This window comes from Liolophura sinensis, chromosome 11 (genome assembly GCF_032854445.1).
Source record: "Liolophura sinensis isolate JHLJ2023 chromosome 11, CUHK_Ljap_v2, whole genome shotgun sequence".
NCBI classification, from domain to species: Eukaryota; Metazoa; Mollusca; class Polyplacophora; order Chitonida; family Chitonidae; genus Liolophura; species Liolophura sinensis.
Window position 1 is genome coordinate 29600691 of NC_088305.1, and position 26361 is coordinate 29627051.

Consider the following 26361-nt stretch of genomic DNA (forward strand, 5'->3'; position numbering starts at 1 on the left):
AGACCTCCAGTAAACATCTGCATCACTGAAGAACTATTGGAGACCTCCAGTAAACATCTGCATCCCTGAAGAACTACTGGAGACCTCCAGTAAACATCTGCATTCCTGAAGAACTACTGGAGACCTCCAGTAAACATCTGCATCACTGAAGAACTACTGGAGACCTCCAGTAAACATCTGCATCACTGAAGAACTACTGCAGACCTCCAGTAAACATCTGCATCACTGAAGAACTACTGCAGACCTCTAGTAAATTTTGCCTTTCAATGTTCACTTCAACAACAATCGTGTCTCTCCTTGTAGCAGGCCCATCGTAATGCCATGTTTATTTACAGTGCTGCCTCACTAAACCACCATGCTTAATACACTGCATGTGGAGGTGTGACTCAAAGTTCACCAGCACACAGCCTTTGTCCTATTAAAATCTGAGTACCAAGTAAGGATTCTGAAGAAGGTAGCCCGACGGCTTATTTCAAGGTCTTGTAAACATCAATCAAACAGAAAACCTAAAAACCAGGCTCTTTCTTTTACCCATCCTTCCTCTATGCACCTCTTATCACCTCTTATTTTCCCTAAACATGGACAGTCATGTTTACCACAGCACACACGTCTGTTCGTCCTGTCATGGACTTGAATGATGGAGATCGGGACAAAAACAGTCATGTTTAGCACAGCACACACGTCTCTCCGCCCTGTCATGTGCTTGAATGATGGAGATCGGGACAAGGACAGTCATGTTTCAGATTAAAATATCTACATTAGACACTTGCAATAATAAAACATTGCATGTTTAACACAAACAACATAATCAAGCAGCACGCTGTTGTACATCAAATGTCCAGGGGCCTATTGCAGAAAGCCATCGTAGCCTAAGTTGACTGTAACTTAAAAATACCACTGCAACATATGCTTTTAACATGTGTCACCATGGTAGTTACGATCGAGTTAGGCTGCAATTACTTTATGCAAACAGCCAGTGAACTGGCAAATTTAAGACTTTTCACTTAATACATTTCATTGATGATCTACACATGGCAAGATAATAACTTGTGTGAAATCTGTTCACTTTGGACATGTGATATACTAATAAGAAATGACTTACTGTAATTCGTCAACCTTTTCGCATGTTTGCAAGCTGTTTATTCAAGGATATTCCCCTGGCATTATTCCGTGAAGAGTAATAATACTTTTTTCGGAATCCAACCAATGCAGTTTTGTCTCCAAAATCTAATCGTAAATATGCCTAAATTGCACTGAAAGTTGCTCTGTCATATGTGGAAAGGTTGAGGAATTAGGGTACTTGTAAGGGTAAAAAATTCCAGCACACTCCCTCTCCAATGTACAATAGTCACATTACATGCTAAATGTTTCCATATAACACCGCTTGCTTATTTACGAAGAACTTTTGCTATCAGCACACTGTTGACGACCTTTATCACCTCCCGTTTTATTCTCCCTCGCATCAGTCCCTAACCTTGTCCCTGACTTTGTTCTTGACCCTAAATTAGAATTTGAACCAAGGTCTGGTTTAGGCCCTGAGTTTGTCCTTGCCCTTAACCCTATTTCTGACCTTGACCCAGTTTCTGTTCTGGACTCCACAGAATCTCTGTAGCTATGCTGGTCAGGATAGTGCCGATGCCTGTGTCTTCGTTTTTCCACGCTTTCCCATTTTGCATCCTCGAATACCTCGTCTCCTCTAGCCTGCCTGTGCTCCCTGCTACTTTCCTCCGGACCCTCGTGGAGTACTGGCGAATTGGAGTGCGCAAACTTCTTGGACATACTACTCCCGGTCAGGCTGTTGTCTTTACGGTGGTAAGTGTGACCCCCACTCTGCACCCTCCTGTATGGCGGATCATTCGAGGGCTGAACAGCCTCATCTTGGTCACTGAAGCTTCGACGAAAATTCCTGTCGCTGATCTGCCCCCCTTGTCCTCTTCCTCTCCATGAGCCCCTCTTCTGTCGCTGGTCAAACCCCCTTCTTGGACCTCCCTCAAACTGCCAATCATTTCGGTAGCCACGCCCACCTTGCCACTGAGGACTGTATCCCCTCCCACGGCCACGCCTTCCTCCTCTTCCTCTCCTGTTGTGATTGGCGGACTCTTGAACATGACTAAAGCTCTTGGACCTACGCGTGTCTACGTCCGTCTTCATCACATCTTTGTTACCACTGGCCTGTGCCCTGGGTGAGTGACCCTGGGGCTTCATTGAGCTCTTACACTTACAGCAAACCTCTGCATAACTCAAGTTCAGAGGATCTTGAGGCTTTCCATCAGAATCACTGTCAGAGAAGCCAGCAAGGTTGTCTCCCTTGGCAGCAGAGCTCTTCTGGGTTTGTGAGCTACCAATGTTGTTGTTGCTCCGGGAGTATTGGATATCAGAGTCTGACATGACGTGAGTGAGCCAGGGGAAAGGCGGCAGTGACTTAGCTGTGCCCGGGATAGGCTTTGGAGAGAAAGAGGCAGGGATATTTGGCACGGAGGGTTTCCGCCCCATCACAACACTGGACCACACATTCGGATCTAGAACATCACAAGTACGAAGTTCTAATAAGCATCAGTTTAAAATATGAGCCTGAGTGGGGAAGATGTGTAATCCAAACACAGATATGCTAAGTCAGATTTGAGTGAGTGAGTGAGTGAGTGCTTGGGGTTTAACGTCGTACACAACAATTTTTCAGTCATATGACGACGAAGGAATCATTAGGGTGCATGTACGTGTAATGTGCCTCCTTGTTGCAGGACGGATTTCCACCGCTCTTTTATTTAGTGCTGCTTCACTGAGACGACTTACCGAGGGCAAGTAAGCCAGCCCGCCCGAGCCATTATACTGATTCGGGTCAACCAGTCGTTGCACTATCCCCTTCATGCTGAATGCCAAGCGAGGAAGTTACAACTTCCTCTTTTAAAGTCTTAGGTGTGACTCGATCAAGGATTGATCCTGGATCTACCGGCCCCGAAGCGGACGCTCTACCAACTGTGCTATCCGGGCTGGTAAGTCAGATTTGACACCACATGACAGATAATGCTACATGATTCAGGCCACCCCAAACAAACTGTTTGTTGAGGTATCCAAACCCTATCAGAACAAACAGGGTAGGTCAGTAGGGAAATTTATTTGTTTTTTTCTTTTCAGTCTGAATAATGAAAAAAATTTGGATTTTAAACATATAAACCTTGAGAGAAAACCAAGGAGAAAAGGAAAAGAGACGGCATCAAAAGCCCCATAAAAACTCTAGAGTAAACCTTTGTGGAGGGTCAGTTAAATCACCCCCAACAAACATTTATGCAAAATAGCGAGTTATCTTAAAGCAGGTTCAGAAGCATCCTAAGCGGAATCTCTTAGCACGTAACATTGTGACGAGGTCTTCTCACCACAGCTGTTTAACTAACTGATAAACAGGAATGTAAGTTCAAATCCAGGTCTTGTTCATTTAGCTGCAGCTTTAAGCTTTGTCAGGAGATATCTGGCAAAACTATGTGGTGAACTCCAGCATTCTCCACCCATAAAACCTGAAGGCGTGGAAGTGAAAAATTGACAAGTGGGGCATTTAACACCAATCCAAAGCAAATAAACTTACCCGTAAGAATTATCGCGGTGGAAGATCATACTCAGTTTTAATGACTCACTTTTATTCCTGGGGACACTGACGTGAAACTGGGGTCTGTCCCACACCCCCTGGGGCTGAGGCTTGTGGCTGCTGACGACGGACTGACATGACTGATAGGACTGATAGGACAAGGGGGGCGTGTCAAACCCTGAATCGCTTGTGCCCATGGAGGGGTGGAGGGTCAAGGTGACGTCTCTCTGGGAAGTGGATGACTGGCCTGATGGGTCAATCTTGTGGCTATATTTTGTGGACTTGGGTTTCTTCACTTTGTCAGTCTAAGAAGACAAACATCAATGGTTAGAATTATTGTCAGGTTGACTCTGTAAAAGACATATTATGTTTGTGACTTGGTTTGGTTATTTGTCTTTTATTTATTTATTTATTTAAATATTTGTCTTTTAGATCCAACAGCATACATATACCCTAAACCTGGTATGTACCCTGCAAAATTGTTAACTATTTACTTATAGATATGATTGGTGTTTACAGTTTAGAGTATTTCACTTCTCTCACAGTATTCCTGCAAAGAAAGAGTGGAGAAAACCATGCAGCATAGGTGGGAAAACCATGCCACTTTACCAAGAACCTCACAAACACCTTGATTTAAGTTAGTATTTATTTGATGGTTGTTGAACACCACACTCAAGAAGTTTATGCAACAGTGGCCAGTTTCATGAGTGGTTGAAATTGGATTGCCTGGAGTAAACCACATAGCTGTGGTAAGTTACTGACAAACTTTCTCATGTATTCTCACATATTTCACACTGTTAACAGCTTCTTCCCACCACGGCCAGGCCAACAAAAATTCATTGACCAGGAGTGGGATTGAACCCACATGTTGTCTCACGTAGTGATTGAAAGGTAAGCATTTCCACCACATGGCTACAATCTGCTTTCTTTCCAGTTTCAATTGGCAGATAAATTAGTACCAGGTGGAACTGAACCCATGTCCTTATTTATTTACTGATTTATGTATTTATTTGATTGGTGTTTTACGCCATACTCCAGAGTATTTCACTTATACAACGGCAGCCAGCATTATGGTGGGTGGAAACTGCGCAGAGCCCGGGGGAAACCTACGACCATCTGCAGGTTGCTGACAGACCTTCCCACGTACGGACGGAGAGGAAGCCAGCATGAGCTGGACTTGCCCATGTCCTTATTGATGAAGGGCTTATCATCTTCCAGGAAAATCTAGCCCTGGTCAGCAGAAGTCCTAGCCAATAATTAACTGATATTCATGAAAGTTGATGGAACCTTGAGCTTTACGAGCAAAGGAAGAACGGATCAAATACAGAATTTACACATACCTCGTACGAGACGGTACAGTCTATCACCATGTCAGGACCAATCCCTACACACCACTTCTCCATAATGTAAGGTGGCTGCCAAAATACACACGCAACAAGTTCAGCACATTTACATCGCACTTTTAGGAACTTGATCTGAGGGGCCACAACATTAAGCTGCTCACAAAATTATAAAAAAATCAGACAATATTTGTAGCAGATATTGCAGGGAAATGTGAGCCAGATGGACAGACACATAGACAAACCCCACACAAACTCAGGCTTGCCTATAGGAGACACATGGATGCAAAACTTCAGCTCAACGCATACACTACTGAAACATTTACCTTAAACATGGAGTCCAATACACAACAAAGATATGCAGGGCATCAACAATGGAGGATCACGCTTGAGTTATTCTCCTTTGATTAGCGCGCTCAACCATACACAAGATTTATTAGTGGAAGAAACAGAGTGGCCGGAATAAACCACCGACATTTGTTAAGTGCCTGATAAACCTCCTGACCCACAGGGCAGATCTACTGGTGAAGGTCACATCATGAACAGACACTCATTAGTTTCACTTGATTGGCCCTTTATACTCACATGAGAAACCTTAAAGCTGTCATGAGGAGGAGATCTACGAGTGAAAGTCACATCTCTGATGCACATCAGTGGGTTAGTTTCACTTTCACTATCTTCATCCAGCTCCAAATACATCTTCCACTTGTGTTCCTGTAAAATTGCGTTCTTTACAAGTAGCTAACTTTAGACTGACAGGCTTTTAGATTACTCTAAAATGGTCGTACCGTCTATTCTGGTGCATGGCCATAATTTGGGTGCATCCAAAATTTTCAAAGACTACCCCTCATTTTAACGAACCATTTGATTTGATTTATTTATTTCACAGAAATTTTACGCCATACTCAAGAATATTTTACTCATATCATGGTGGATGTCGTTACGGTGCACGGAAACCTGGCAGAGCCCAGGGAAAACCCACGACCATCTGCAGGTTGTTCGCAGGCCTTCCCACGTACGAGCGGAAAGGAAGCCAGCATGACCTGGCTTTGAACACGTCCACTGCATTGGTGAAGTGAATCACTCTAGTCTCTTTAATTAACAAAATGAAAACAAAATTCTTACTTGACTGATGAATTGTGTATACCCCACAGTCAGTTCTTTTACTATTTATAAATTTTTCATAAAGCCCAGTGTTGATACATTGTACACATTCACACAACACAGACATGATGTATTCATGTGCATAGTTCAAATGAAGCTTTTTGTCATTGGTGTTTGATGCTGTGCCAAAGTTGCTTGGCAAAAAATGGCTGCTACTCGCCATTTATATATACCTACCACCCTTTCAGGTAAGAAGGTGAGTTACCTGCGGTGAGGCACCCAGCCTAATGTGGTGACCAAACATGAGAGTGACTTTCACGCACTGATAGGAGTTCATCTGCTGGACTTTGGACGGTGTGGAGATCTGGAAGTGAAGACACAAGCACTCATCACACGACTGCTCAATAAATGTCAGCCTCAAAAAAGTGCCTTAAAATTCTGTGGCATATCTATTTTTCATCTTAGAACTTTTTGTTTGCTCAGAACAACATGAAAATGTTTAAATGCTATTGCCGTTGTATGTGTCATTCTAGTTATGTGTTTGGCGCATAAGACACAATGATCTCACACTTCATTCCCACCAAACACGGAAGAGCTCTTGTACATGTCTATAAGTATTGTGTAATTCTTCAACCTTTTAATACGTCTGACAGGTGTTTACTCAATCACATTCTGAAGGCATTAATACCTGTTCACTGATAAAATTATACTTTTTGTGAACCCTTGAAACTGGCTAATCCAACCAATGTAGGTTTGTGTCTAAAATCAAATTAAAAATGTGCATAAATTGCACTGAAGCTTGATATTTCATATACGAAATGGTTGAGGAATTAAGAGGACATTTATACATGTATTGTACATGGTCAGCGTTAGATTTGTGCAATAATATCAAGATGAGCATAAAGCACGTCAAAAATACATCGCTGGAAGGACGAGGATCCTTGGGAAGGAGGAGGATCACTGGAAGGATGAGGATCACTGGAAGGAAAAGGACAGCTGGAAGGACGAGGATCGCTGGAAGGAAAAGGATAGCTGGAAGGACGAGGATCGCTGGAAGGAAAAGGATAGCTGGAAGGACGAGGATCGCTGGAAGGAAAAGGATAGCTGGAAGGACGAGGATCGCTGGAAGGAAAAGGATAGCTGGAAGGACGAGGATCCTTGGGAAGGAAAAGGATAGCTGGAAGGACGAGGAGCGCTGGAAGGAAAAGGATAGCTGGAAGGACGAGGATCGCTGGAAGGAAAAGGATAGCTGGAAGGACGAGGATCCTTGGGAATGCTGTCAGAACACTAATGTAGAGGTAACATGTAGCTATCTCATGGTCAATATACTTGAATAATTGAAATATTCACACTACACTACGACTTTATCAGGTTTTCACTTACCACTGATAGAGGTGGAAAATTCAACAGCCTGTAATTGTGTGCTTTGAGCAGTTCAATTTCGGTCTGTAAAAAAAAAATCAAGGAAAATTTATAAAGTTTTAAAAAATCCACATTGAAATCATAAGTCACAACACATTTACATTTATTTCAAAAGTGTCACAACAAATGTAGAAAGATTTACAATAATGTTTCATAATTCAGGATAAAAAATTTTAAGCTCTAATAAAACAGAGGAATTATAAAAGTAATTGCTATAACCATCATCAGGGAATACATTAATATTTATTTTGTATTGAATCTCTAACAGTGAAATTTTGGATGAGTCCAATGAAAATTATGGCCCTCACCAAGCATGCCATTGCCATCTGGCTGGACAGTTCAGTTGGTAGAGCTTAAAGGCTAGTTATTGAATCCCAGTCAAACTAGTATTTTCACTAGTGTGGTGACACTTGCAGTAGATATTTAGATTTGAACAATATCATAGATAATGTGGACGCAATTATTTGGGTGTAGACTAAAAGTTCAATATCATCATTAAATAGAAACAGGCAAATGTGGTTCAAGGAGTTCAAGTCCAGCTCTTGCTGGCTTTCTCTTCATGGGAAGGTCTGCCAGCAGTCTGCGAATGGTTGTGGAATTCCTCTGGGGCTCTGCCCCGGTTTCATCCCACCACATTGCTGGCTGCCGTTGTATAAGTGAAATATTATTGCGTGAAACACCACTCAAGTCAATAAATAAATAACTAAATACGTACAAAGAGATCAAGGATGTGCCCGACAGATGAAATGCCCATGTCTTTGAGGTCAGCCTGGGTCATACGTAACAAGCGCTTCCCGTTGATGTTGTTCTTCATGAACAGTTCAGCATACTCGGCCAGGTCAGGATGATCTGCAGGACAACAAATATCTAGTGATTTCAAAATTTAAATTCAAAATAAACCTGTGATGTTTTAAAGATGAAATTGAAAGCTTTTGATGAATTTTTCTGAAGCAGATTTACAAGGGAGTTCTTTCTGCTGTTAATTTCCAAACCTTTTCATCTGCGGATCTGAAAATTTTTTTCGTATTTTTTTTCTTCATATTTTGGAATCTGAATTATATGCACTTCCTTTAAATTGTTTCCCATCTCATTTGCATATAGATAAGTGTCAGGCATCACTGCCTGGTAACTAGACAAATCTGTGACATATATAGTTAGGGCATTACTAGAAATCAAGACTGGGTTTGTTTATAATTCTGCACATGGTTACAATTAGGAACACCCTTTGTCACTTCTATTTCAACAAACAATTCCACAAATGCAGAAGAGCAAGCCAAGGCACTGGATGTAGTGACTTACCATTAGCTAACTGCAAAATCCACTGGCACTAGCAAAATGAACAGAAAATAAACATGACCAAATCAAAGTGTACAGCACAATATAAATTTTAAAGTTGGCTGCAAAGCAAATTGACTGATTCATTGATTGAAATGATCAAAAGAGTGAGTGAGTGCTTGGGGTTTAACGTTGTACAGTTTTTCAGTCATATGACGACGAAGGAATCCTTCATGTGCCTTCATGTGTCATGTGCCTCCTTGTTGCAGGACAGATTTCCACCACTCTTTTGTATAGTGCTGCTTCACTGAGACGACTTACCGAAGGCAAGCAAGCCACCCCACCCGAGCCATTATACTGATACTGATACAAGCAGTCATTGAACCATCTTCCTAATGCCGAACACCAAGCGAGGAAGCTCTAACTTCTTCATTTAAGGTCTTAAGTGAGACCCGACCCAGGATAGACCCTGGACATACAAACCCCGAAGCCGAGGATGTACCAACTGAGCTTAAGTGAGACCCGACCCAGGATTGACCCTGGACATACCATCCCCGAAGCCGAGGATGTACCAACTGAGCTTAAGTGAGACCCGACCCAGGATTGACCCTGGACATACCAACCCCGAAGCCGAGGATGTATCAACTGAGCTTAAGTGAGACCCGACCCAGGATTGACCCTGGACATACCAACCCTGAAGCCGAGGATGTACCAACTGAGCTTAAGTGAGACCCGACCCAGGATTGACCCTGGACATACAAACCCCGAAGCCGAGGATGTACCAACTGAGCTTAAGTGAGACCCGACCCAGGATTGACCCTGGACATACCAACCCCGAAGCCGAGGATGTACCAACTGAGCTTAAGTGAGACCCGACCCAGGATTGACCCTGGACATACCAACCCCGAAGCCGAGGATGTACCAACTGAGCTATCGGGACCTGCCGCATTGATCAGAAGAGCCAAAGCAGGTTTTCACAAAACTTCTATAGTAACCGTTTTGTTTGTCCTTTGATTTTTTTTTTTTTTTTTTTTTTTGATTGGTGTTTTACGCCGTACTCAAGAATATTTCACTTATACGACAGCGGCCAGCATTATGGTGGGCGGAAACCGGGCAGAGCCCGGGGGAAACCCACGACCATCCGCAGGTTGCTGCAGACCTTCCCACTTACGGCCGGAGAGGAAGCCAGCATGAGCTGGACTTGAACTCACAGCGACCGCATGGTGAGAGACTCCTGGGTCATTACGCTGCGCTAGCGCGCTAACCAACTGAGCCACGGAGGCCCCGTTTGTCCTTTGCGTAGGTGGATTAAACTCTTGTTGTTGTTTTGAAGTATCTGTAGAAAACCACATGCATTTGGCCAGCACTTCACGGTTTTTCCCACATGGAAGTGTGTATGTCCTATAATGTATTATGTGCTTTCATTACCTCGTTTATTATTTGATTGGGGTAAATGCTATACTCCATGTTATATGTTATTATTTAACACTAATATCACACTTATTTGATGGCATTTACTTGGCTCTAAAAACACATTTTTTTTAGGACAAAAGTTAAGATCGTTTACCATACTTGTGTTTACCTTCAGAGATCAGACTTACCACATCTACCTCCCTCCATGTCTGCACATCATATGAGTCCAGCTTCTACAACAACAACCGGTGTAATTCATTTATTTATTTATTTATATCACTGTTGTTCAATGCTCAAGAATTTTTTACTTATATGATGGCGGTAAATTTTATGGGTACAGGAAACCGACCTTTGGCAATGCACTAATAAACATTACAATAACAACAGATACACACACCATACTGGTGGAAGACAAGGTGGTCTTAAATGAGTATTAGACAGTACAAAACAGGCAAATGACTGCCTTCAACTACTTATTGTCATCACGTCCCATGAGCTGTGAAAGCCCAGGAATCTTTACATATTATCTGTCCCAGACCAGGCTAGAACATTTCTCACAGCCAGACAGCATTGAACAAATAACAGGTCACAGCACAGTTCAGGCTACTGCACCTTCCAAAAGACATCCCAAAACTTCCCGATGTGAAGTCATGATTGACCCAAATCTGAACACAAGAACTCTTCTAGCCTGTATGAGACACCCGTAACCATGCTCAGTCAGAAAACTTCAATACACTGTACATGAGTACTATTACTTCATTTGATTGATATTTTACGCTGTACTCAAGAATATTTCACTTATACGGCGGTGGCCAACATTATGGCCATCCGAAGGTTGCTGGCAGACCTTCCCACGTACAGCTGGAGAGGAAGCCAGAATGAGCTGGACTTAAACTCCCAGCAGCCACATTGGCAGGGGAGGCTCCTGAGTCACTGCGTCATGCTGGCATGCTAACCCCCTCGGTCCCAGAGTACTGTACTGTGGTTTATCCATCACAATCCTTGCCCCCTATGAATGCATTTCGGTTTGTTCCTGGTCTTTATCAAATATCAGTCTTTATGCAAACTATCTGGCACAGGTTTAAAGCTCGTTACCACCAACCCATTTACTTATTTACCTGATTGGTGCTTTTCACAGTACTGAAGAGTATTTCACTCATACGATGGCCCCAGCATTATGGAGAGAGGAAACAGAACAGATACAAAAAAAACACCAAAAAAACCCCCAACCATCCGCAGGTTGCTGTCAGGCCTTCCAGCATGAGGTTCAATCCTTTACATACTATTTATATACTAATTTATTACCACTACAACTGAACATTTAATTGTTGTACTTTGTGTGTACATTACAAGAAAGATAATACTAACGACAACTTTAAACTGCTGTTCAAGGTTTTCCTCTCGTTGCTGTAGTTTCACTTCTCTCTCACGAAGTTCTCTTTCTTTTGCACTCAGGTCTCTTTCAGCTTTCTTCAGGCGATCCAGTGTCAGCTGAATTTCTTTCCTAAAAGCAAGAGAAACAAATTATGATAAACGATCACTTATTTTTGTTTGTGTGTGTGTGTGTTTGTCTGGTCTAAATGGGGGAAAAATTAAACAAGTATCAGTAGAAAGACGACCGACTACTGTATGTGGAAATACCTTGTTTATTTGGGGTTATTCTGACTGTTAAATGTAGTCAAATGTTTTGCTTGTACGCTCGGCTACTGTAAATCGTCAACCTTTTCAACCACTAAAGAACTTTTTTGAGTGGAATTTATGCATGCAATTATTAAGAAAATACCGCTCCATACACCAAAACAAACCTGAACAACTGCAGAAATGGACAAATGTATGTCGCAACACATCATCATCTCTTATATATCCACCAAAAATGAAGATTACTCAGTTGGAGCTATAGCCTGGACATGAAATCGTATCTATTTATATAGTATATATAGGGAAATTGGCAATCTGGTAAACAATAACAAACATGGAAATGAATAAATGTGAGTTGTGACACATCGTAATCTGTGCGTGTGTGTATCCACCAAAAATTAAAACTCTTTGCAGAAAACAGTTGGAGTTATAGCTCGGACTTGAAATCATATCTATTTATATAGTCTATAACAGGAAAATGACTATCTGGTTACCATGACAACCACAACAATAGACAAGAATGAGTCACGACAAATAATCATCTGCGTATCCATTTATCCACCAAAAATTAAAACTAAATTAAAACGAGCTAATTATTTCTCCACACCAGATAGCCCTCTCAGAATGTTTAAAAATATTTGTTGCAGAGGTGGATGAAAAAGTTGTAAAAATTATCGTAAATTACATTGTCAATGAGAATGTGTCCTTTTTGGTGGAATCAAGTGATTTCCACCTTCATGTACATCGACATAAACAAGCAAAGTTAATCAAAGCCAACAATGCAGCCAGTGACTGAGGCTGGGATTGAACCAGCAACTCTTCTGTTCAGGCAAATTAAAGAAAAGAATCTGAACCATGTAGTCTTCTGTTAAATCGTTTGAATAACACCATGAGCCACAGAACTTTTCAAGTCACACCGTGACGCACAGAATAAATGCCAGTTTGGAACAAACGAATGAATGGTAATGATTTTATAAACTGTCAGCAATTTCAGGGATAATACTGAGCCGAACATTAGTGGAGGTGTTTTCTTCCACATGTACAAGGTGATTTGAAACTTATACCATGTGCCTGGGCAAGGATTACGGATTGTTCAAAAGCTGAAAATGTTAGTACGAGGGCAATACTAACTGAAACATTAACATTTAATATTGTGCAATCTTTATGTCTGTCTCTTCAAGTCACTGAAAGAATTCGGAAACAGACATCTTTGGCATCTATGGAGGAAAGAACATTGCATGCAAACTCAGGGGGAGACAACTGCAGACCGCATAGAAAGCCCTGGAAAGTTGGATGGTCTTAAGATCCAATCAACGACATCACTCTTAAATTTTGCAAACAATAGTGAGTAAACTTACTTCCAGATCTCCTTGTGCTCCAGGAAGGAATTGGTCAGGTCGGGTAGGCTGACTGCAAAACAAAACATCAATACTTATATAATACACAGCAATTTTTCACAAGTTTGATGAAATATAAAATGAGGAAAGCATAAACAGTCCAAGTGCTTTAGTCTTTTAGATAGATCACAGGAAAAAGCAAGTGGAAATGTCTTTACTAACTTCATTTTTGTATTGATGTTTATTTTGGGGAATTCATGGCCAAATATTTGTGGTCTGATAGACGAGAGAATTTTTAAGTAAAATGTTAAGTTTGACTTTTACCGTCAGAAAACATCTTCTCCACACAGGTAAGTATCTGCCTGAAGGAGGGACGTTCTTTAGGTTCAGTCTTCCAGCAGTTCCTCATCAGGTCAGCAAAGCTGTCAGGACAGGTGCTGGGGATGGTCAGTCTCTGCAAAGATAATAACCCACATATTTGTTCCAGATGTCAAACTCATGAAAGTTTGCATGAAGTTGCAAAAATCACTGTTTCTGCATCAAAATCTGATTTCACACCAATCCTCTTGACATGGTCAAAGCTCTGGGAGAAGCCATTTATTATTATTATTATTATTTTCCAAAATACTGTATTTCACCTCAAATTTAGCATTTTTCGCGTAACACATTTTGCTTGAGTCTGACTGATTCATCAACCTTATAGGACCAGTCAGGAGCTTTCTGTAAAGTTCAATTAATACCTTATCGGCAAAACTTCAGTCCTGGCATCGGAAAGTACATGATGTTTTGCATACCAAACTTTCGGTGAAATACTGTTTACAGAAAGTTAAGAGTGATGGGTTAAAGGTTTAGCACAGGTAACCAGAAGAAAGAAACTTATAAAGCAATAACTGCCTCTTTTATTGTGGGGGTGAATTAAGCCCAACAAACACTGACAAGTGGCGTTGATGCTTTATTAACAATCTTCGGTGTCTAATCCAAGAGATGAAATATTTACTAGCCGAAAGCTGGAATACAAATGTCAGACATGGGGCTTACCTTATAATTGTTTTCTGCTAGAAAACACATTGAAGAATATGGTGCAAAATACATTAAAGAATTAACTCCCGTACCTAGCCTGGAAGCTTGCTAGATTATTTCAACTGCTAAGGGACTAGACTTGCGGACTTACCTCCCCTTTCTCCACTACCAGCCAGGCCACCTGGAAGCCTTCAATGTCTTTAAAGGGCACTTCATGTGTCAGTAGTTCCCATAATACCTGGGCATAGAAATCATAAAACACCATCAAACAACGGTTCAAATGTTTGGAAATGAAGTTATCAATGAACATGGGGCGAGCTTAGTGCCCATATTTGGTGCTTCAACCAATAAACTTGTTCTGACACTGCTGATGTCACCATGACGTCAGGCTATTTCATTTCCGGGACTGGCCTCTTGGGCCTTATGGAAACTGCGATTTAAAGACATTTTTATGTCTAAAGAAGAAAGATGGGCTTTTTTGCACATTCCACATTAGAACATATCCTAAAATGAATATTAGAAGATGGAACCAAATATTACTTGTATCCTTTAAGGTTTTATTGTCATGGTGGGATCATGCCCTGAACAGATCACTCTGAAAATACAATATGGCATTAAACACCAACAAAAGCACTTTGTTGAAACAGCAAACAAATGTCATAATCTAATTTATTTATTTGATTCGTGTTTTTTTAAGCAATATTCAAGAATATTTCATTTATATGATGGCGGCCAGCATTATGGTGGGCAGAAACCAACCAGAGCTCACGGGAAACCCACGACCATCTGCAGGTTGCTAAAAAAACCTTCCCACGAATGGCCGAAGAGGAAGCCAGCATGAGCTGTCATAATACAAACAAAATATTCTGTAGGAATGACTATTCTACCATCAAATCAAAATTTAACATATTACATGTAGTTTGTAGAGTGTATAGTCAAGTTCACAAGCCGCAGTTGACGTTGTTGTAACTCACCACTCCGTATGACCAGGTGTCACAAGCTTCTGAAACTGGTAAACTCTGAATCACCTACAACACAAACACCCCTACACAATGTAATGAAACAGATCTGGGACAGACAGGACCCAGGCAAAATGAACAATACCATTCTTTTTTAAAGGGGTTACAGTTTCTGAAAGTGTGACAAACACACAGACATACGGATACACAGACACCATACTGTAACTCCTGAGCTTTAAGGTAAAAGAAAGCTAAAATATGAAGTAAGGTTCATCTTACAGACAACTGAAAACTATGTGTAAAAATACTTTCATTCATTTTTTTTAGATTTTTTAAGAGTGTTGAAAAGCATTCCAATATCTGAAAACTATGGTGGGCCATATGAGCCATACTGACAGTATCAAGGAACTCTTCATGTCACATCACCTTGTCTTCCTAATATTCACCAGAAGGAAGGAATTTTTGGGGAACATTATTTCAGTAATCTTTCATACATGGGTAAAAACAGTTATTCTAACATTCAGTGTCGTAATAGAGTTGAAAAACTCCCTGTGATGTCAGAGTTCCTAACCTCTGATACTATGATCCATAAAACCCACATTAGAATTCAAATGCATGAGCACCCTTAACTCTTTTCACAAAAATCTTAAAAAAATAAATGAAAGTATATTTATGTATAGTTTTAAGTGGTCTAATTAGTGATAGCTACTACGATTTTTAGAGGTCTTTTTCTTTAATAGTCTAGCTCATACATTTACATAATTTATTTGACAGTCGTTTAACATCATATTCAAACACTTTAATTCATTTGAAGGTGGTCAGTTTTACGGGTGGAGGACCATAGGCCTTTAACAATGTAACTGACAGAATTTCTCATGTATGACAGGTTGACTTGCACGCCTGATTTGGGACAGACAAGTAGTCTTCAATGAATGTAAGCAGCCACCCTTTTCCAGGCACTAATGAATTTTAAAAAAAACCTGATAGAATTAAAAAAAAAAAATGGTGGGAATACTGATGTCAGCGGCCTAGCCTGGCCAATCACCAGGTGTTTTCATCACAATCATTCTGTTCAAAGCAGTTCAAATCAGGGTGACCAGATAATCCAAAAAATACCCTTGCTCATAGGATTCTGCTAAACTGTGCTATTCTGAGTGAAATTGTTTTTCAAACTGTAGGTTTAAGAGCAGGAATGCTTTTGTGAAAAAAGTAGGAGGTATATGTGTACTTAAATTGCATGGCCCTGGGCCGGTTTCATGAAACATACTTAGTGTTAAGTATCCCTCAGTGAAGTGCACTTAATATCTATATATGTAACCATGGCAGTTAAGGGCTTATTTAACTGAGTGTGCTTCATGAAACCGGTCCAAGGTTAGTATGTTTCCTGGTCTGGACTGTGTCATGTGCTCCTGCTCTAACGTTACCTCTGGAGCCATCCATGGGAACGTGCCGGCCAACGACATTTTGGTTGTGCTGCCCATAAAGCGTGAAGCACCAAAGTCACAGATCTGAAGGAAAACAATACACAGATAATGAAAACGAAGTACTACAGGTAATCAACTATTTTCTCCCAGGGTCTGTTTTACAAATCCCTAAGTCCTGTTAAGCACCTACCTGTAATTACCATGACACACAGCATTTTAGGCAAGACACCTGTAGTTATAAGCAAATAAAAAAATGAAATTATTTATTTGACTGTTGTTACATGCCAGACTCAATAATTGCTGAAAGCAGTCAGCTCTGTGACTTGGGGCAACCCGAATATCCAGGGTAAACCACCAACACTTCACAAGTTCCTGATCAACTTTCACTCTTGTGACTGCAAGGTGTCTTAAACGAATTCTCGACTTCTCAAATGACAAAATGACTGTCTCTGACAGCTTATTGCCAAATGAAGGCCTAAAAAACAGTGAAATCACAGGGAGATCATGTCATACATATAATTCAAAATGGACCAATAATCCGATAATCTGGAGAGAATTAAGACATGGAGCGTAATTTACACACCTAGATTCACACTCCTCAGATTACTGATTTTAAAAGACCACCTATGACTTTAAGTTTGAACTGTTTTTACCTGATTTTGAGAAATGATCTTAGAACAGTGTTTTGAGGTTTGTCTCGAAGACAAGATAGTATCCTACCGGTAAGTTTCATCACAAAAAGCAAGATTTTGGGACATTTCAAATAGGAATGCACACTGTACACTGAATGAAAACCAGGAGTCATATAAAGCCAATTATCTCACTGCTATTCTGAGAATGGGAAATTCAATAAAGTACATCAGTTCAGTGAAAATTTACTGCAATACTTCGTAGGACTGAGACTTGTTTACCTTGCATGTCCAATCTTCTGTGATGACCACTGCAAAAACAAAAAAGACAAACACATATAGATATAAATCAGTGCATTTCACAGAAACAGAAACTTTTATGTTTCATTGATTAGTGTTAAGTTGAAAGGATTTTTGACTTTAAATTAGCTGATCTTCACTTATTCAAACTTTTTGAGACTACAAATTGTACAGGTAAATTTATGAGATATTTAATGAAAGGCAACAAAAAGCAACTACCCAAAGAAACCGAAAAAAACAATATAAAAACTGGTAATAATTTTATGGTTAATTCATTTCTATATGAGATTTATGAGTTTGCCATGTGTCCAAGAGACTGTATGTTAATGTTACAAGCCATCAGGACAAGGATACGAAAGTTGTTTGATCTCACCATTCTTTGATTTGAGATCTCTGTGTATGACTGTAACAGGGGCTTCTTCATGAAGGTAGTTCATTCCTATATAGAAAGGGAAAGTAAAAGTACACATGTACATATACTGATGAAATGGATCTGTTGGGAATTAAACAAGAACTCAAAGACAATTCACAACGAGAAAATGTAAGTAAAATGACAACAACCATCACAACATGGTTACCACAAGCACTTGTTATACTGCAAAACTTATCACTTTTACTACACAACAGAGAGAAGGTGCAGTAGAGTGAGTGAGTGAGTGCTTGGGGTTTAATGTCGTACAATTTTTCAGTCATATGATAAGACAACAGTCCTTAAAGAGCATGTAGTGTGCCTCCTTGTTGCAGGACGGTTTTCCACTGCTCTTTTATCTAGTGCTGCTTCTCTGAGACGACTTACCCATGGTAAGTAAGCCGCCCTGCCTGAGCCATAAAACTAATACAGATCAACCAGTCGTTGCGAGGAAGTTATAACTTCCTCTTTTAAGGTCTTAGGTGTGACCCGACGCAGGATTGACCCTAGATCTACCGCCCAGGGTAGTGGATCCGAAGCGAACGCTGTACCAACTGAGCTATTGAGGACGGTTAAGGGCTGTAGAAACCAGGGCCCATTTGTTCAAAAGTGAAGTGGCAGTTAATCCTAGTATAAACTATAGTCTGGACACAAGTTCAACTGATTTTGCATTCAAAGAAGACTGGTGCTAAGATTTAAGCCTGGCTTAAGTTAAGTACAATTTTGAACAACTGGCCTTGAAGTGTTTGGGGTACACTGCCTCCCTCAATTTACTGGGTAATCCTTGTGACTCAAAACCAAGAGCATGGTAAACATCACCAGAGTATACTTGGTAATCTTTGTGACACAAAACCATGAGCATGGTAAACATTACCAGAGTATACTTGGTAATCCTTGTGACTAAAACCATGAGCATGGCAAACATTACCAGAGTATACTTGGTAATCCATGTGATTAAAACCATGAGCATGGCAAACATTACCAGAGTATACTTGGTAATCCTTGTGACTCAAAACCATGAGCACAGCAAACATTACCAGAGTATACTTGGTAATCCTTGTGACACAAAACCATGAGTATGGCAAACATTACCAGAGTATACTTGGTAATCCTTGTGACACAAAACCATGAGCATGGCAAACATTACCAGAGTATACTTGGTAATCTTTGTGACGCAAAACCATGAGCACAGTAAACATTACCAGAGTATACTTGGTAATCCTTGTGACTAAAACCATGAGTATGGCAAACATTACCAGAGTATACTTGGTAATCTTTGTGACGCAAAACCATGAACATGGCAAACATTACCAAAGTATACTATTCCTAAAGTCTGATTACATTACCTAAAGCGATTTCTTTTGCCCATTGTAGAATGCACTGGAAGTCCAGGACAGCTGCAGGGTTTTGCAAAAGAGCATATAAGGAACCATTTGCTGCAAACTCTGAAATGTAAAAGCAAAATAAGGTCAAATGTCATTTAATGTATTTTCAAGCATCCACTGATGTATATGAGCAACCTCAATTTAATCAAAATCAAGTTAACATTAAAATATTTGTTTTGTGAGCCTATTGGTACATGACACACAAAGTGTACTACTGTCATTTTTCAACCTTTTCGCATGAATGCAAGGTGTTTAAGGCATTGAAACATATTCTGCAGGCGTTTTTCTAGTTATACTTTTTGTAAAGCCCTGAAACTGGCCAATCCAACCTAAATGTAGTTTTATCTCTAAAATAAATTATAAAATGTGCATGAATTGCACTGAAAGTTGCTCTTTCATACGCGAAGAATTTGGGTAGCATAAGAACCAAACCAAAGCCATACAGGTGGACGGCAAACGGTAGCTGACAAACTTCATGTAAGGCAACACCGAAGAGCACTTTCCCTCACCTATTGTCCCCCATACCCAGCCTAAGACAGCGACTTTTAAGTCTTACCTATGACCCCACTGGGTCATATGAACACCTTCTGATTAAAAGAAAAGGGCATCAAGTGGAGGCACATGTGCATGACTTAGATTTGGTGGCAAGACTACCAGAGCTCGCGCCCTCATATACACTATTCTTGAGTATTAAAACACAAATCAAATGAAATAAATAAATAAATAAATCAATAAATACATATCAGAGCTCACCTATAGGAGAACATACTTTGGAAGAATATAAAAGCCTTGTAATACTATACCTTGGAAGAACATAAACGCCTTGTAATACTATACCTTTGGAAAAACATAAAAGCCTTGTAATACTATACCTTTGGAAAAACATAAAAGCCTTGTAATACTACACCTTTGGAAGAACACAGAAGCCTTGTAATACTATACCTTTGGAAGAACATAAAGACCTTGTAATACTATACCTTTGGAAGAACATAAAGACCTTGTAATACTATACCTTTGGAAGAACAAAAAAGCCTTGTAATACTGTACTTTAAAAGAGCACAAAGCCTTATAATACTATACCTTTGGAAGAACATAAAAGCCTTGTAATACTATACCTTTGGAAGAACATAAAAGCCTTGTAATACTATACCTTTGGAAGAACATAAAAGCCTTGTAATACCTGTTTACTACAGATTTCATAAAAGGATGAATACTGTACATGACTTAAAATTACATTGATGCATATTACATTTAAAATTAATCATTTTCCCGGATCCTGAGAGTCCTGTTGACCTTAGAAAGGTGTTACAATGTCTTCTTGGAAAGTCCAGGTAAGATGATGTCAGCCCAAAAAAACAATACTTTATACCAGTAACCTTAACCTGCACATAAAAATGCATTTTTCTTAACGCAGTGGATTTTAGGTCTTTTACAATGCTTGGGAAATTATTAGCGTACAAACCTGTAACCAGACAGTAATTTGGCTCCTCCGTCACCGCCCCGTAAAACTGGATTATATTTCTGTGGCTCAGGACACTTAGCACTTGGGCCTGTGAGCATAAAGATGAACACATGAAATACTTCACATAGTAGGTTATACTGTTGATACGCCCAACCAGAATGTGTATGAGTTTACATTGAATACAGTTAAGAACACACTCACAGAAGATATTATTCATTGCACACTGGCTTCAACTCAGGTATGTGACTTCCTGAGCTACATGTATACTGGATCTCTGGCCGTATGTGAGAAGGTCTGCTAGCAACCTACGGATGGTCGTGGGTTTCCCCAGGGCTCTGTCCAGTTTCCTCCCACCATAATGCTGGTCGCCGTCGCATAAGTGAAATATTCTTGAGTACAGCGTAAAACACCAATCAAATAAATAAATAAATATACTGGAAGTACAGTATGACATATTGGGATGCCTTTATTTGATTTATTTATTTGATTGGTGTTTTACGCCGTACTGAAGAATATTTCACTTATACGATGGCAGGAAGCAATATGACAGGAGGAAACCAAAACCAGGTTGCTGGCAGACATTCCCACGTACTGTATGGCTGGAGAGGGAACCAACATGACCTGGACTTGAACTCATGGCGACTGCACTGGGGTGGGGCTCCTGGGTCATTGAGCCACGCTGGCTTACCAACCTCCTCGGCCACAGAAGCCCCTGGATGCCTTCAGAAAGGAATCCCAACCAAACAGCGCTTTCCCAACCGCATTGAAAGGAATCCAATATGCCCACATGGATTCCCGTGGGAAGGCGGTATGTCGATGGAAAATCTATACTGACAGAATGCAGACTTATTATGAATCCGTGTGTATTGAACGCAGCCGTATTTGGTGTGTCAACACCTTTACTCTCATCTTCAATCTGCTACTCAAGATTTGCTGTCAAGATGCTGCTATTAAAACTTAGATAATAACTGACCACTTAATACACCAACAATAACCACACCATACAAATGTGCTCTAACTAGATGTTCACGTGATGAGTAAACTTCGTCAGCTAAAATGCTGACATCAACCAATAACAATTACAAGTAGGCTGATGATGTATTTTGATAGGCAGGTGTTCGGTCAATTATGGCCTTTCATCACATTTGTGATTTTACATAAAAAGTGTTATGATTAGGCATGGAAAGTGAAGCAAGCATAGAATGTATCCAAAACAAGGCCATCTTATACAGACATTACTTAGGGTTTATAGTTCTTTTTGACATTATTTCAGCTACATACACCACAACAATTTGTCAGGCAGGCTGAATGGGCCTACCCAAATTGACAAAATGTAAAGTAAATATGGTGCACAGCTTTAAAATATCTATTGCTTTTTAAAATTCAATTGATTTCTTGCCATGTTACAATTCCTCAATGTTTAATGAACATTACTATAAAAAGTAGAAAACGGAATTAAATTTAAGGCTGAATTAGCAAATTTTACAAAATCCTTATCAGATCAGAGTTGGACCAAATCATAGCAATTCATAGCCCTACCAAATTAACACCGCCTAAGGAAGACCACCCACCTCCTTCTCCAGCATCAGCAGCTTTTTGATGGCGACTTCCTTATCTCTAGACTTCCACAGCGCTCTATAGACGCTGCCAAATGCACCTCCTCCACAGCGCTCAAAGAACAGAAGATCGTCAAACTCAATCTGGTGGAAAACCTGCCCTCCGTCCATTGTCTCGTCTTATCCAATTGTTCCACTTTCCTAAAACATGATCCAACAAACAAGGTTTAATATCTGATACAAAAAACTGGGCCTGAAAGCATGATCCCATGAAGCAATGCTGGACACAGTGAATCAGTGATGAAAACATGATCCGGTGAATCAGTGCTGAAAACAGGACCCAGTAAATCAGTGCTGAAAACATGATCCAGTGAATCAGTGCTGAAAGACGACCCAGTGAATCAGTGCTGAAAACATGATCCAATGAAGCAATGTTGAAAACATGATCCGGTGAATCAGAGCTGAAAACATGATCCAGTGAATTAGTGCTGAAAACATAACCAGTGAATCAGAGCTGAAAACATGATCCAATGAAGCAGGGCTGACAACATGGTCCAGTGAATCAGTGATGAAAACATGATCCAATGAAGCAATGCTGAAAACATGATCCAGTGAATCAGGGCTGAAAACATGATCCAGTGAATCAGTGCTGAAAACATGATCCAGTGAATCAGTGATGAAAACATGATCTAGTGGATCAGTGCTGAAAACATGATCCAGTGAATCAGAGCTGAAAACATGATCCAGTGAATCAGAGCTGAAAACATGACCAGTGAATCAGCGCTGAAAACATGATCTTGTGAATCAGTGCTGAAAACATGATCTTGTGAATCAGTGCTGAAAATATGATCCAATGAAGCAGTGCTGAAAACATGATCAAGTGAATCAGTGCTGAAAACATGATCCAATGAATCAGTGCTGAAAACATGATCCAATGAATCAGTGCTGAAAACATGACTAGTGAATCAGAGCTGAAACATGATCCAGTGAATCAGTGCTGAAAACATGATCCAATGAATCAGTGCTGAAAACATGATCCAATGAAGCAGTGTTGAAAATATGATCCAATGAATCAGTGCTGAAAAAATGATCTGGTGAATCAGTGCTGAAAACATGATCCAGTGGAGCAGCACTGAAAACATGATCCAGTAAATCAGTGCTGAAAACATGATCCAGTGAATCAGTGCTGAAAACATGATCCAATGAAGCAGTGCTGAAAACATGATCAAGTGAATCAGTGCTGAAAACATGACCAGTGAATCAGAGCTGAGAACATGATCCAATGAAGCAGGGCTGAAAACATGATCCGGTGAATCAGGGCTGGAAACATGACCAGTGAAGCAGTGCTGAAAACATGATCCAAGGTCGGGAACAATTGGTGTGCCAGTTTGTCAAAATTATAAAGCAGTACAAGGGAGCATGTGGATCGTGGTCAAGAGGTTTATAAGTTTGTATGGCTGCTGGCATGGCTTAACGTCCCATGGAAGACTACTTGTCTTCCACTTTTCAGCTGCCACCAAAGTCATATAACAGGGTGTGCATTTCAGTACATCACATTACGGAAAAGTTTCTCAGTAATTTGTCAACTGGTTTGGTTTCCACCACCCATAAAATTGACCAACATTGAATAAATGATGAATATTTCATATGACATTAAACAGCAACATATGATCAAATCATATTAAATCAACTGAAGTAGTACAATCCGGTGGTTCCCCCCCCTGAGATTTGGCCGGATATTTTCTTCATGAAGCACCATGCAATAAACCATCACTGTGCATATATAATATATAATATAAGAGAAGCAACAATGGGATCAGTATTGATTATTGCAGGCCTACCCTTAAATTGCTACTCAGGACATAAACAAATGCTGTTTCAATTTTAGTCTCGGAGATCGAATCCCCGACTGAAATATTCCACACCTCGATCCACTAACTTCTGGTCTTCCCTTGGGTTAAGATAGACGTCATCTTAATCTTAACCCTTTCCATGCGTAATTCCATATTACATAACATATAGCCCTTGCGTAATTAATTACGGCTTTTTTGATCAAATTGCTATCCTTGCTCTTGTTATGGTTTTTATAGAGTCAAGTGTATAATTTTAGCCAAGAACTGAGAGGGAATTAATTATCCTCTATTTCTCTTTTTTTGAAACACCAACAGTGCGGTACCCATTCACAGGGATGCCCATTGGGAAGGGCAAAAAGGGCACTATATGCTATGTAGATATGAATTTTCAAAAAAACAATGTATATATAGCCACAGAAATCCACAAAAAATAAAACTGATGGTGATGAAATCTCATTTATTTATGAATCCTATGAATTCCAGGGTCTATTCGGCACTAGTAATTTTTTTTAGTGTGGTACAAGCCAAAACAGGGGGCTGGGTGGAGGGCTGGGTGGGAGCCGCATGTACTACAATAATGAACTGATTCTGATTCTGTGTGTTGAGAACTGTCACCGCCTGAATGATCGTCATCAAACTGGTCTTCTACTTCAAAATCACTTCCGTGATCACTATTTGCACTGTCATTGCTTCCTAGGCTATCTTCCGAATCATATTCGTCATCGTCCAACCAGTCACTGATAATGCTACGAGCTTGTTCAGCGGAATATCGCTGACGTTTTCTTCCCTCACATGCGGCTTGCATGGGCGCCGCCATTTTGTTGGCCTCTCGCCTTGTAAACAAAGTCTGACTTAGTTTTACCCAACAGTCCTAGTCGGGATAAATGAAAACGAGGCTAGATCGCTCTAAATTTAGGCTTTAGTTAAGGGGGAATCCCTTACAGGTCACCAGAATAGCCTAGCCTCGTTCTCAGAAAAACTACATCACGGAACTCCCTACCTGCATAAATTACGCGTTTACGCGTCTAACGCAAGCTGATGTGGTCTACAGAAAACGCGTATACGCGTCAAACGCATGGAAAGGGTTAAACCCAGGTCTTCCACACAGTTCGTAAGGAACATTTAATTAATTACTATTTTACTTACATGACATTAATGTGCCAGCTTCGGTGACCTAATCTGTGCCGCATACAGATTGGATCATACCAAAGACCAAAAATGGTACTTAACTGTTGGCCCAGTGTCAGTATAATGTATAATTTAAAGTGTACTGTGTCATGCTGGTGTCTTTGGCATGACACCAGTGGCGGCACAGACTGGCTGTTTGCCGAGGATGGTATACCGGGGAAGCCTTCATGGCTATAATAATAAATCTATTCTAAATTGAGTGGCGTCGTCTGGTGGTGGTGGTGAGGTGCGGTGCGGAAAGCAGGTCTTTAGGCTGGTGTCTTTTATTTGCGCGAGGCCTGTTCAATAACAAAGACAATCAACCTGGACCTTTGTTGAGTATGAAATTAACATTGTTAGCATCGAGACTCCAACGACATTATGCCAGTATAAGAAAAGGAGTTCAAGTCTTTCTAGGTTAGTGGATCTATATGACTGCAGTGATATCAAACGCTATAAGAATACGTCACATTCACACTGATTTTACAAATTGTATGAAATAACTTTTGTTGGGAATTTTAAAGCGGAGGTTGCTGTCTCCTGGTAGAGTTTTTTCACAATAAACATCTGTGATGCCTGATGGGGTTCATTGATTAACACAAGGATCAACCTGGTCTTTACAAATCTCCTTTTGTGTTGGTTTTGTTTCACTAATCCAATTTTCCAACACACTTTCGACCTGTCGAGCGATGCATGGCCTATAGGGATGCTATATTCTCTGCATCGCACGAGGGCGTTGCCGTTGGCAGGGAAACGAAGACATGACCATGGATCGATGTCATGAAAGGATGCTGTGACAGCGAGCATACGACTGGAAAAAATAAAGAAAACAAAATGAGCATAAACAGAAATGGGTACAATGTGAGAGTTACCTTTTCTACAATCTCGAAGACAGACGGCGGCATTGCCTCTATCTTTGAACTTTACCAATGCTAGTCATACCACATCAATAATGTGAACTTGCACCTGCGGAAATGTGTATGCCACAAAAGGGTCTACCTTATGGCTGTTGTCGTAATATTATGTGCATTCCTACAACAGAGCTGTTCAGATGTGATTGATATAATTAAATTCGAGTGCTCTTTGTATTG

General features: G+C 40.4%; 1 protein-coding gene across 1 annotated transcript; it reads right to left on the reverse strand.

Moving 5' to 3' along the window:
• Positions 1-694: 694 nt before the first annotated feature.
• Positions 695-26251, reverse strand: LOC135477665 (mitogen-activated protein kinase kinase kinase 20-like). The gene is made up of 21 exons (XM_064757848.1): positions 26143-26251; positions 22266-22451; positions 20695-20782; positions 19194-19292; positions 17812-17877; positions 17421-17449; positions 16510-16593; positions 15101-15154; positions 14278-14364; positions 13431-13560; positions 13128-13179; positions 11500-11635; positions 10320-10364; positions 8743-8770; positions 8159-8292; positions 7405-7467; positions 6287-6385; positions 5503-5631; positions 4918-4992; positions 3627-3882; positions 695-2519 (listed from the first exon to the last, which is right to left on the reverse strand). The coding sequence occupies exons 2-21, from the start codon at positions 22419-22421 to the stop codon at positions 1393-1395; spliced, it is 2937 nt and encodes a 978-aa protein (XP_064613918.1). The 5' UTR covers positions 22422-22451; positions 26143-26251; the 3' UTR covers positions 695-1392.
• Positions 26252-26361: the final 110 nt, after the last annotated feature.